This window comes from Pelobates fuscus, chromosome 4, assembly GCF_036172605.1.
Source record: "Pelobates fuscus isolate aPelFus1 chromosome 4, aPelFus1.pri, whole genome shotgun sequence".
In the NCBI taxonomy this organism is placed as follows: domain Eukaryota; kingdom Metazoa; phylum Chordata; class Amphibia; order Anura; family Pelobatidae; genus Pelobates; species Pelobates fuscus.
In genome coordinates, this window is record NC_086320.1 from 248,797,661 (window position 1) to 248,812,032 (window position 14,372).

General features: G+C 40.2%; 1 protein-coding gene across 1 annotated transcript in view; it reads left to right on the forward strand.

Annotated features, from left to right (window-relative positions):
- COBL (cordon-bleu WH2 repeat protein) overlaps positions 1 to 14,372 on the forward strand; it is a 761,158-nt gene that overhangs the window by 223,346 nt on the left and 523,440 nt on the right. Inside the window, exon 3 of the mRNA XM_063452038.1 lies at positions 1,809 to 2,012. Coding sequence (XP_063308108.1) covers positions 1,809 to 2,012 — 204 coding nt within the window. The remainder of the gene's footprint in view (positions 1 to 1,808; positions 2,013 to 14,372) is intronic.

The following is a 14,372-nucleotide window of genomic DNA, read 5'->3' on the forward strand; positions in this document are numbered from 1 at the left end:
AAACAATTGGTAATGCCGTGATGAACTGAAATCCTGCAGCGCCCGCAAGGTCCCCCTTCTCAAGAAAGCCCATGTACAGGCCCGTCTGAAGTGATGATAATTCAGAGTAGAACTGGGTGAAAATGTAATGGTCAGATGAGTCCAAAATTGAGCTCTTTGGCATCAACTCAATGACCCCAAGAACACCATCCCCACCATCAAACATGGACGTGGAAACATTATGCTTTGGTGTTGTTTTTCTGCTAAGGGGACAGGACAACTGCAACCGCATGTAAGGGACGATGGACGGGGCCATGTACTGTCAAATCTTGGGTGAGAACCTTCCCTCACCAGGGCATTGAAAATGGGTCGTGGATGGGTATTCCAACATGACTATGACCCAAAACACATAGCCAAGGCAACAAAGGAGTGGCTAGCCAGTCTCCAGACCTTAATCCCATAGAAAATCTGTGGAGGGAGCTGAAGGTTCGAGTTGCCAAATGTCAGCCTCGAAAACCTTACTGACTTGGAGAGGATCTGCAAAGAAAAGGAATTCACTGTTAAAGAATGTATTACTTGTAATTTGAATAATGTAATCTATTCATTAACCTGTATTTGCGGATTACAATGCGTAGGACGTACCACGCGACCCTTAAAAGTCAGAATTTGTGAACATCTTAGGAATGTGCTAAAGGGAGTTCTTAACCATTCTGTATCTGCACATATTAATCATATATTTAACAAAATGGATCTTTGAATTTGAAACCCTCTCTCCCAATGGCTTAAATATCGATTTTGATATGTATGATTATATTTGATGCTTTTCAGATGCTTATATTTTTTACTTTTGATTCCTTGTATAATAATTATTTTAGGGTCCAATTTGTCTCTTTATTATGTTGGATTAATCCTTTTTCTTTTATTTGTCCCTTTTTTCCTTATTGTGTTACCGTATGTATTTTTATCCTCCTGAGCCACCTTGATTACCTATATGTATGGACTGCCATATGAACAATGAGGCACATAAGACATTATAATAGGCAGATTGCCATGAACTTGGATCGCATCGATAATACAGATGGAACGCATGCGAACCAGGAAGTGAGAGCCTTGGAACGCATCGATAACACAGGTGGAATGCATGTGAACCCGGAGTGGTGGAATGCATGAACCCGGAAATAGCGAGACGCGATCACGGCATCACTTGAGCCTGAATAGGATAATGAAGATGCCAGAGCTGATTGGCTCACAGGCGATGGGGGCGGGTTCCAAGTACCCGTTTCCCGTGCCAAAATGCTTTTTAAAATGTGTATGAAGCTTGTTTTTAATACTGCACCTGAGGAAGACGAAATACTAACGTTGAAACGCGTTGTGCTTTCTTTTATGGCATCACAGAAACTTGAATGTAAGATTTTATACTTTTCTAAATAAATGTTACTTTTTTTTATATCTCTAACTGGTGTTTGCCTATCCTGTGCCTCTTATATACCGAGGATCAAGCTTCATCCTAGTGGAATATACCCAAGAACATCTCTTAAAGCAATTTTACCTGATCCAGTTTCTTCCTAAACATGCTCACTGTAGCCAAGGTTTAGGGAAGTGTGAACTTGCTTTTCCAACTTGAGACTAGATTTGTGCATTCATTTTCAAATTGTAAGCAATATGTTCTATATCGATAATTCAAACAAACCTGATTTCATTGTTAAATTGTTAAATATAAATGATAATAATAATAATAAGTAAGTTCAGTTCATCCAAACTTTGTTAAATAATTTTGTTTAATAATAAAATTCAGAAAAACCATACTAAAGGTATTCTTACTATTTTAGAAAAAAAATGAAGGCCCGGGCTCCTCCCCCACCATTTCAACGTACTACTTCTAAAGAACTATTGAAGCAAAGAACCTCTTCTGATTCAGATGGAACTGGAAACCAATGTACAGAGGACAAAAAAGAGAATATACTACAAAGGAAGGTGGATCTCACCATATGTTTCCCAGACGCTGAAGAAAAATCAGTCGCTGTAAATGGGAGGTATGAGAAATATGAATATAATATATATATATGTGTATGTGTATATATGTATATATTTCTGAATATTTAAATATATGAATATTTTCACCGCTGTTATATAAATTAACGGGTTACTGTTAAATGAGCACTATAGTCAACAGATAAAAGCAAGAAAGACAGGTCCCCTAGCCTTCTTTCTTGCTTTTATATTAGTTTCTCTCTAATAAAAATTTAATCCGAGTGCTTTTTATCATTTACACTTACCTCCGTTCCAGCGCTGAGATCCTTTGCAGGCCATGCCCCCTTTTTTGGCAAAATGATGAAATAGCAGGGCTCAATCAGACGCTTCTCTTAGAGAAGCGTCATTGGTGCGCATGCGTGGCTTCGCCCTACACCAATCGCATTGTTCTTCATAGAGCGCCGTTGAAATCCTGTGCATTTGCGAGCTGACTGACAGCTCAGCTCACTGTCTATGCCCGCTCCCTCCTACCGCAACCCTTGTAAGCCAAAACTTTGTGTAAATACTGTAAACATACACACACTCTCTCTCTCTATCCATCCATCCCTCTCCATCTATCCATCCATCCCTCTCTATCCATCCATCCATCCATCCATCTCTCTTTATCCATCCATCTATCCATCCCTCTCTATCCATCCATTCATCCATCCATCCCTTCTGGATGGATGGATAGAGAGGGATGGATGGAGAGGAATGGAGGATGAATGGATGGATGGGTGGAAAGAGACGGATGGATGGATGGATGGATAGATCCATCCATCCATCCCTCTCACTCTCTCTCTCTCTTACTCTCTCTGTCACCCACACTAACACACACTCACTCTCACTCACACTCATTTTTTGCACACACTCACACTCACTCTCACACTCTCTCACACTCACTCTCACACTCACTATCTCACTCTCACACTCACTATCTCACTCACTAACTCACACTCAGTAACTCACTCTCACTAACTCACTTACTATCATTGTCTCACTCTCTCACTCACACTCACTCTCTCTCATTCATTTTTAAAATAAGTATACTTACTGTTTGAAGTCAGTAGATCTCTGCATCCTCCTGCTCGGTCTCCTGCCTTCAGCCTGTCAGCCCGAGCCGATGCTGTATGCAGGAGATCCTTATCTCCCACACTGTCGGCTCTGATTGCTGACAGACTCCGGGTTACTACAGGACACAGGAGGTGTGTCCTGTGTCCTGATAGCATGATTGATGCCTTCAGTCAAGTGTGAAGACGTTGAAAACTCGAAAGTCCCTCTGGTGGCCGTCTGAGTGACTGCCACTGGAGATGTTCCTAGCTTCCAAGGTAAACACTGTATTTTCCTAGAAAATACAGTATTTACATGAAAAAGGCTGTAGGGAGCTATTGTTCTCACCTAAACAAGCCCATTAAGCTGAAGTTGTTCAGGTGACTATAGTGTACCTTTAAGCAAATTTTTTTAAGTATATGTGCACTTACGTAAGTGCACAAACCAGGTTGGTGGAGCCAAGTGAAAGCCTGGAAAAACGAACGGCAGCAATACTGCAGTGATACAGCCTGCAATTTGGACTTCAGGGATTGGAACCTCACCTGACTTATCCGCATGTGGTATCTCCCAGTGTGGGAAGGCGTGCTTGTGAGTAACGGGCAAATATACCGTTCTACTCACCACTTACTCTAGTAGGCAGTAATCTCTTTATATTTTCTCTGTTGTTTTAAAGTGTAAACACTTTGTTTTAAAATACTTTTTATTGTTCATTGCTTTATATTGTTTGCTAACAAATTGTCACTCAATTATTCAGCCTATCAGTACATATATTGTTTGTGATTATCTGCACAAGTGCAATATCATTACTATTCAAATAGATCTGCACTATCATTATTTTTAATTCCTTCTTTTTGCATGTACCATATGACCTTGAATACAGATTGCCATCTACTGAGAAATATAAGTATAACCATTCTTTCATCTTTAATGTTTGAATGCATGTGGGGAGGGGCTTATCACCTTAATATCGCTCCACTTCAGGAAAACTTTTTTGCTTCAGATGTTTTTTGCAATGTGGTGCACATTGAAGTGTTGTAGCTGACATATATAATATCCTCCCTAAATAGGGTATATTACCAATTTGGTAGAACTTATCATAGGCTCTCGTTCTTTTTGCCCCCATAAAGTACTAGTACTATTAGTTCATTTAGCGCTCCAATACTATCTATTTCTACGGATCAAAATATTATTGCTCCTCTTTATAAATCAATGGTAAGACCCCACCTTGAATATGCGGTGCAATTTTGGGCACCAGTTTTAAAGAAGGATATTGCGGAACTAGATAAAGTGCTGAGGTGAGCTACAACATTATTAGAGGGATGGGAAACATTAGTCATATGGGAAGAATAGAAAAACTGAGTTTAATTTCTTTAGAAAAAAGGCGCCTCTGAGGGGATATGATGGTACTATACAAATATATACAGGGGTAGTACAAACCGCTATGTGCTAACTTATAATTTAGAAGCATTACACACCCATTGAGACTAAAAGACAGTTTCACTTAAAGGAAATGCTTTTTTTTTTTTACTGTAAGAACAATATAAATGTTGTATGCTGTGCCTAAAGAGGTTTTGTCTTATTAGATTCTACAGATAATTTAAAAAGGTTTAATGCTTTTTTTTCCCTATAAACAGACTATTTATATGTATCTATTAGATTTGTAGCTACACAATTGATACATATGTAAAAAGAAAAAAATCTACCATTATGGATTTTTTCTTTTTTTTGTAGCATAATTGGAAATGGCTACAATTTGTTTTTTTTTTTTTTACTTCTTTTGGATCAATAGCATTAAAGAATGGGCTTCAAGGTTGAACTTGATGGACTTTAGTCAGATGCTCACGTCTAGTTAATAGATTATTGTCAGACAGAGTAAAATGAAACAATTTAGAGAGCGTTTCGAGAGACTATTGCTAATTATGTGAGCTGATGAATTAGTCCTAGAAAGAATTCAGTAGGCATCATATCATTTGTTTATATGTATAAACAAATTCCCCAAGGCTGCTAAAAGAAAGGAAACATCAAGATGACAAGTCATCAAGGATCAAGGAATAGTCTACTGTGACCATGGCTTTAATAATGTACAACTTTTTTTAGAAGATTAAGTTTGAGTAAGCAGATATTATGAACTTCAATGACAATGTGAATGGCAGAGCAAGACTGGTGGAGGGGGAGTGTGGCACATCCTGCACTCCTCCTACTTTACCTATCAGTAATGTAACTTCCTTTACAGTCAGGAGGACTTGGGGATGTGAGAGAACCGAAACCAACCAAAGATAACAAAGCAGTATTAGTACTATCTGAGGGAGAGAGCAAGAATAAGTTGAGAATTAATGGTGGATTATTGGGATGGGCCTGGAATAGTTTCTAGATTAATTAGTTCAAGATTTGGACAATATAGACATTTATATGGACAAGATGTTGGCTGAAAATGGTGGGGAGGAAAAGAAAGACCAGAACATTATGTGCAAATAAGGGTTAGATTATAGAAAGAAGGAATGTATTAGGAGAAATATTGAGTGAAGGAGCATTTTTAACATTGAGGGGGAATATAAGATAAGTAGGAGAAGGAAGAACATTGCTCACATAAGCAGCAGTTTTCAGAAAGGTTTGGAGAGATGAGAGAGAGGTTAAGAGTAAGTGTAGAGGGACGAGGGGCAGTGGTGTAGCACTTTAGCATGAAATATATAAGGGCAAATTGAAAAAAAATATCATAGCTAGAGTTGAGCGAACATTACATTTTTTGGACCCCGGACCGGAACACGGACATATCACTGTATGTTCGGGTTGGAGTTCGGTGTTTGCCGATTTAATGGCGCGTTTTTAAAGGCTGCAAGGCAGCCAATCAACAAGCGTTTGACTCATGTGCCCTTAGAAGCCATCACAGCCATGCCAACTAATGGCCTGGCTGTGATTGGCCAGTGCAGCATGTGACCCAGCCTCTATATATAAGCTGGAGTCGCGTAGTGCCGCACGCACATGAGCTCTTATTAGTGTAGGGAGAGGATGCTGCAGCTGTGAGGGACAGCTTAGGAAATAATTCTGCAAACTAGTACATTAGTGGGGTGCACTTCATATCTGAGAGTCATATAGAAGCTTCAAATACCGCAGTTACATCAGAGTTTTAAAAAGTTATTTTTTATTGGTGCTTAATAGTACATTAGTGGGAAAGTACATTAGTGGGGTGCACTTCTGTTGTGCCTAATCATTAAATTCATGAAGCACGAATATCCAAAAAGTAATAATCAATGCCTAATAAGGTTTATAGCGATATTGGCGGGCACACAACCCAGTTCGGATAGAGTACATTGAGTTATAGGAAAGAGAAATCACACAAAGACCAAATTGAATAAAAGAATTCACACTACACTTTATTATCCACAAAGGGATCTAAGCAAAGCAAGTTTTACTCTCATTTAAGTAGTTGCATGCATTTACTTCAAACAGCTTAGTATCTAGATATATCAGCTTATGTATACATCACCATTAGAGAGGCTTGGTTGTCTCCTCGCTACACATGACTGGGGGGAACTCAAGCAGTCACTTGGAGAGACCCTCTCTTCTGGGAACAGCAGAAACCAGTAACACGCGTCCGGATTACAGGTGGGTAGTTCTCCAAGGGAGCGCAAGATTCCCTTAGTCTTATATACCTGTCTTCAAGGACACACATTAGTTCCTTATCAGTGCAGCCCAGCAAAATACCTTGATACAAGCAGCTGGATGGACCTCGCAGTTTGTCAGACTGTTCAGGACCACCAGAACTCATGCCAAGTCTTGTGCGGTTAATTATTTCTTATCTACAAGCTTTCTTTGTACTGTTCCAGAGACGGCAACATACGTTTTTTGATGGCAACATAAGTTTCTCAAACTGCTGAAGTGCTGTGTCAGCTTATAGTGCTGTGTCAGCCTGCATCTAGTAATTGTGGCCTTCAAGCCTGCATCTAGTAATATGTGCTATGTGTGCTTATATGCTTAACGGTGTCATCTTAACTATCTCTAAATGTTTGAGTTGCTCAATAGTGATCAATCAATCATACTTAATTAAAATGGAATATTATTATCACAAATTCATATCTGAGAGTCAAATAGAATCGTCAAATACTGCTGTCACATTGCAGTTTTAAAACGTAAACATTTTTGGGTGCTAAACTGCTTAAATAGTACATTAGTGGGGTGCACTTCATATCTGAGAGTCAAATACAAGCGTAAAATAGTGCGCTTACTGCGCAGTTGTAAACATTCTAATTGTTTTGCTGCTAATCTGCTAAATAGTACATTTTGGGGTGTGTACTTCATATCTGAGAGTCAAATAGAAGCGTCTAATAGTGTGCTTACAGCGCAGTTGTAAAAATTCTTATTTTCTGGGTGCTAACCTGCTAAATAGTAGATTTGCGGCCTGCGGTGCTCTTCATATCTGAGAGTCAAATAGAAGCGTCAAATAGTGCGCTTACTGTACAGTTGTAAACATTCTAATTGTTTTGCTGCTAATCTGCTGCTTACATTGGAGTTTTAAAAATATATTATTTTTTTTTTGGTGCAAAATAGTATATTTGGGGTGTGCACTTTATACCTGAGAGTCAAATCGAAACGTCTAATAGTGTGCTTACAGCGCAGTTGTAAAAATTCTAATTTTCTGGGTGCTAATCTGCAAAATAGTACATTTTGGGGCCTGCACTTCATATCTGGGAGACAAATAGAAGCGTCTAATAGTGCGCTTACTGCGCAGTTGTAAAAATTCTAATTGTTTTGCTGCTAATCTGCTAAATAGTACATTTGCGGCCTGTGGTGCACTTCATATCTGAGAGTCAACTACAACGTCAAATAGTGCACTTACTGCGAGTTGTAAACATTCTAATTGTTTTGCTGCTAATCTGCTAAATAGTACATTTTGGGGCGTGTACTTCATATCTGAGAGTCAAATAGAAGCGTCTAATAGTGTGCTTATAGCGCAGGTGTAAACATTCGTATTTTCTGGGTGCTAATCTGCTAAATAGTAAATTTTGGGGCCTGCTCCATATTTGAGAGTCAAATAGAAGCGTCTAATAGTGTGCTTACTGCACAGTTGTAAAAATTCTAATTGTTTTGCTGCTAATCTGCTAAATAGTACATTTGCAGCATGCGGTGCACTTCATATCCGAGAGTCAAATCAAGGTGTCTAATAGCGTGCTTATAGCGCAGTTGTAAAAATTCTTATTTTCTGGGTGCTAATCTGCTAAATAGTCCATTTTGGGGTGTGCAATTCATATCAGAGATTTAAATAGAAGCGTCTAATAGTGTGCTTACAGCGCAGTGGCAAACATTCTTATTTTCTGGATGCTAATCTGCTAAATAGTCCATTTTGGGGTGTGCACTTCATATCTGAGAGTCAAATAGAAGCGTCTAATAGTGTGCTTACAGCGCAGTGGTAAACATTCTAATTGTTTTGCTGCTAATCTGCTAAATAGTACATTTGCGGCCTGCACTTCATATCTGAGAGTCAAATACAAGCGTCAAATAGTGCACTTACTGCGCAGTTGTAAACATACTAATTGTTTTGCTGCTAATCTGCTAAATAGTAAATTTTGGGGCGTGTACTTCATATCTGAGAGTCAAATAGAAGCGTCTAATAGTGTGCTTATAGCGCAGTTGTAAAAATTCTTATTTTCTGGGTGCTAATCTGCTAAATAGTACATTTTGTGGCCTGCTCTTCATATCTGAGAGTCAAATAGAAGCATCAAATAGTGCGCTTACTACATTGGTCAATTGTAATATTGTTTCACACCTACAACACTTGTTACACAGATCTAAGTGATAGAAAACAGATTGATATTTTCTACACTAGAAACTACCAGATAACAAGCTGCTATATTTAAATCAGTTATCAATAGCTAAGAGGTACTTAAACAATATTGTAATTCTGGGGCAATACCCTCACAAGTCAAACTGAGAGGTCAGTTTATATGGAAAACTGTTGCCTGGATACAATTCTAAAACAATTTCCATATGTCGTTTGCAGACTTTACATGCTGGAAAAACACAGGTGCCAACTGCTTTGGCTTTCTGCAGTGTGCAGACCGGCATGGAGAGCAGGGTTTAGGAGTGGGTGGAAGATAATGTGGCGGATGATGAGGTCCTAGACCCCACATGGAATCAAGGTCATGCGAGTGACGTGTGCAGTTTGGAGGAAGAGGTGCTGGTCGCACAGAGGCACCAGCACAAAATAAGAGGGAGCAGGGTGCAAAAGTGGAGCGGCCGTCCCCTAGCGCTCGTTGGCATGTATTAGCTCAAGAATTACCAGTTATCCAAGTAATACATGTAGCCATCAAAGGATCCATAATAGAGTTGAGCGAACCCGAACTGCAAAGTTTGGGTTCGTACCAGATTTATAAAATGGCTAATTCTGGTGATCCTCCTTATCGCCATGCTTTAGATTTTGATTTATGTTCTTCCAAAGCTAAAATCAAAGATTCCATCTAGTGCTATTTTATGGCTCAGCTGTATTTTTAATGTGTATGTTATTTTCAGTGATTTCCCTATCCACATTTGTTTGCAGGACACTTGTCCTACTATTACCCCCGTTTTACTTACTTTTGCAGCTCTCTAGCCCTTTCCAGGAGTTTTTTAGAGGCATTTTTGTGGCCAAAAGTTCGGATCCCCATTGACTTCAATGGGGTTCGGGTTCGGGGTCAGGTTCGGGGTCAAGTTCGATCATGAACCCGGACTTTTTTTCAAAGTTCGGCTGAACCCGCCGGACCCGAACATCCAGGTGTCCGCTCAACTCTTAGCATAGCACCTAGTTCTCTTGGCCTATATATTTGAAATAAAATATGATAACCCTGTTTGTAACCACTTAGTAAACATTCTCATTCTGTATTCAGAGGTTTGCTTGTCAGTCAGGTCTGACAGAAATAGTAGAAATGGTAAATGATAAATAAAAGGTAAATAGAAATGACAGCTGCCCTCACGGACATGAACAAACACAATCTATGGAATTATCTATACAGTTATTATTAGCTTGACTATAGGTCAGTGGGAATGTACGTGCAGCGCAAAATATATCTGATTTGATTTATACTGTTCTTGCCTTTTAACAATTCCAAATAACTTTTTATCCTTTCACCCCCTTGTTGTCATGGTAAACACTACTTAACTGTTCTGGTATGCATTGTGGTGTTTTCTGCTAAATCATAGACATGCTTATTAAAGCCTTAGACACCAAGGCTGTTTTGAGGTGTGACCAAGGTATTTTTGGCACTTCTGCCATGCTTTAATTCTACCAAATTGTCATCCTTTCTTTTATGTATTAAGGCCGTTTGGCCTGTATTTGTGGGAGAGGCTTAAATTAATTCACTCCCCTATATAAGGGACACCCCTTACCTGACTCATATCGCTTGAGGTCAGCATCAGAATGATTTCAACTTCCGGGTCATCCAGATGCCATTTTACCTGATTACTCCATGAGGTTTTCTAAGCTGAGCTGTGTCAGGAATCCAGCCACAGGCTTTTCCGGCCTACCACCTTCTTTCTTCAATCCATCGCTGGGGATGGTGTCCAAGTGACTCACAAACCGTAAGTCGACCTACTCGTTACGCCAGGCATCAGTCCCACGGCACCATGCACGGGTCAGGTCCTCACTTTACGGCTGCATTTTGTCTAAGTCTGGTCTAAAACCCTTGCATGTTCATGCATATCATTTGTTTAAACTCACTTGTTTATATCTGTCACTGGCTCATTTCGAGCATTAGCATACTCCGAACGGGAACACATTCTGTTTCAATTGCCTAAACATACTAGGCAATTCTGTGCGTGCATTTCAAATCTCACTGCTCGTTTCATTTTGTTTCCCTGACATACCAGGTTCACGGTTTTCTACCAAATGGGAACTAGTTCATGCATTTATTATTGTACTACACACACGTTTCGTGCGTTTACAACCCACGAACAGAACTTTGGTTTGTTACAGTGACTGTTATTAAGCTATTATATTCACATATTGTATATTGTCAAACGGGTATGTTACAAATCGCTATTTGTAACTGGCCCTTTAAATGAAAAATTGCCCTGCTTCCCTGGATTGTGGAGAAGCCTATTTGCCAGCCTCCTTCCTTATGACTATGGCCCTGTGTGAGCGGTGATACCCCAGATAGCTATGCCATGAAGCCTATTCATATAATGAAAGACTATGGGAAAGACTTTAGCTCCATGGCAATTGAACTGTGTGAATAGGATCTGCGCGCTATTCTGTAGTTTTGTGCGCTCAGATCCCAGCTATCTGGGGATATGTGAAATGTCTGGGTGTTATGTGTAAAAGGTGACTTTCTGTATGTTAAAGTGTTTTATGTCTTTCTGTAACCATGTGGTTAATGGAGTCTGTCTCTGTACTGGGAGGTAATTGGATTACTTCTCCAGGAGAGAAGACTCTGAAAAACCGGTCTGAGCTGGCAGGGGTTTTAAAATATACTTTTGATAACTTTTGAACCCCTGGTCTGATTCGTGCCATTTTTTAATATGTTGTTCCCCTGAATGGATTGATTATTAATATGTATTGGATGGACGGATGATTTATGAAGATTGGATGGATGGTTTTGAAGTTACAGTGTGTGTGTGAAAACTGTATTTCTACTGTATGTAATAATTGGTTTAACTGTTTATCTGAGGGGAGGGGATGTGTGGGTTGCACCAGATGTGTGATTGGTGATGTTATGCCTCCCCCTGGGAGTGTCCTGTTTGCATGTAACCTCAATAAAAGCCAGGCTGGGTGTGCCAGCATCTCAGACCTATTCTGACCCTCTAACTTGCAGCCTTGACTCATGTTTGTAGGGGACAGCTATAATCACTACAGGGATTGCTATGCTCTTCATACTCCCTTAGCTACTGAGCTCTTGTAAGAGCTCTTGTTCCTGATCCTGCTTCGCTCTACAGAAGGAAGAGGTTCGCCTATTGGAACCTGGAGCCTGGTCGTAGATCCAGGGTGCAGAGCAGACGGCGAGATACCAGCCCAGCAGCGGTGGTTCGTGGAGTCTGCAGTGCTTATGGTGGCTGCGGTGCTGATGGTCATTTGGTGAGCACTAGGAGTATCCTTTCCTACGGTCCAACTTCCAGCCAGCCTGGAGGCAACCGTAACAGGGCACTGTTCATTTCCCTTTCATACAACTATAATGCTGGGGCATAGCTCACGAACAATGTTCACATAAACCACACTGACCCCTGCAGGTCACTCTCAAAATCTCACGTTAGCCTTGCATTTGGATTAAAGGGTCAGCAAAACTGTCTTCACATGTCATATACAATTTACCAACCAATATAAATTACACATAAGATAGTTTTAAACATAACGATAAACCATAAATTAAACTCCAGCACGGGCTCAACTTCAGGTTTAATTCACAATAATTTACACTTCACATCAAGACCAACAGTGGTTCTATCAAACAAACAAAAGTGGAAACCACCCAGAATACGTATAAGTATAAAAATAGAAAAGGGGACAACCTGATGTAAATCAAATGTCCTTGAATCGAATCTATGAAAAAATTGAAATAGCTTGCATAGCATAAAAAAGTATATATAAATAGTGGATATAAGTGAGATTGGAAATACACTCACAAACAAACGATAATTCAGGCCTTTCGCCCTCTCAGGGGTTGTATGATGAGTGTAGGTATCCTCCGACACGATATATGTAAATGTAAAAAATGCAATATAGTGAAGTATGTTTAGAAATATACAAAATCACATTTATTCATTGCACTTACAAAATAGCAGCATAAAAAGGCATCTCTCCATATACATATGGAACTCCTGGTAGTGGTAGTAGAGTGTCCACAGTGGAGGTCCAAGACCAATAGAAGAAATGCAGGATCCAAACCAATAAATAAAAACAATAAGCATATATAAAAGTTCGGTTGTATCTGGTTACATCCAACGCGTTTCGTCCTGTCAGATGTCGGACTTCTTCAGGGAAGTGGTTCTATCAACACTGCCACCTACAGGTCTGTCAAGTACATTGACAATTTTCATGGAGTTTTACAAACACCAAAACACTGACCCCTACAGACAAACAACATTTCACATACCAATCAGTATCCAACTACACTGCCACCTATAGGGCAATCGGCAGATCTCCAGTGCACTTGCATTTTGCAACACCATGTTCACTGACCCCTACCATTCAAAAAGACATACAACAATTCACATAGCAAGTAGTATAACAGCATCTGGTATAAATACATATATTATTACACAGTAGGAGACGCATCTGAATATACATAACTGGTAATATAGTTCACATACATTTTTCACAGCACGCTGCTCACACAACAGACTTCCCCCTAGCAAGGGGACATACAACATGCAAGGTGGGGACAGATCACTTTTTCACTTGTACATACGGCACTTAATGGGTTAAGATTGATACATATTTAACCAGTATGGCTACGATGTTTAATATTTACACATCACGGCACTTTACTTTTCACATATACTGTACGTATTAAGATAAGCTTGGTCTATGCCATATTTCCTTATGCCATCCGTTTTTATCCATTCAGGTTACAGTTACTACTAAAATACCTATACGGATTGTCAGGTTCAATACCATACTACCAGGTACATACACCTGCTCACGTAGTTATCCATCTCTTACGTTCCCTGGAATAGGCAAGAGGCATACACCCCTCGGGCCACTCGTGAGCTAGCCGCCTCGCATTGTATCATAGAGAGGGCATCACCTGTCACTCCCCTTCCTATTTTCTGGTTACTGTCACCGAGAGGCCAACATCCTGCCACAACGTTCGGTGGCCACACAAAATCCCCTCAAAATCCCCACAAAAGCCAAGCATAGATAGAGCCTCTCAAGCCAATTGGCAACTAGCAGGGCCTCACCAGTCACCAAAAAACACCAAGCCTAATCGTTTCGCCTTACGGCTTAGCTAGCAAGCCAGTACAAGATCCCTGGGTACAAATAATGATTGTTCTTTAAGTATTTCTCAAAAAGATGCTGAAGAACCCATGCTTGAGTGCACCCCGGCTAGAATTGATACACCTTCAAGCAGAGGAGATGTTGCTAGTCCAGCAGGAATCAGATCCTGGACGATCCCACACATTACCACCGACCTAAGGAGGTGACAAATCCCCTAACCTGCCACAGCAAGGAAAGCAGTGTTATTCAAACTCCTCCATACATCAACGGACAACACGGAGGCAGGGGAAGGCCCAGCAACACCAATTCAGGTGACACCCAGGCCATGCTAGCCTCACTCATAAACTCATGAGCCAAACAATTTACGACAGACTGGCAATCTCGAGTCGGTCACCACAGCCCTCACAAGGCTGGGCCTCATGCTACTGTGCAA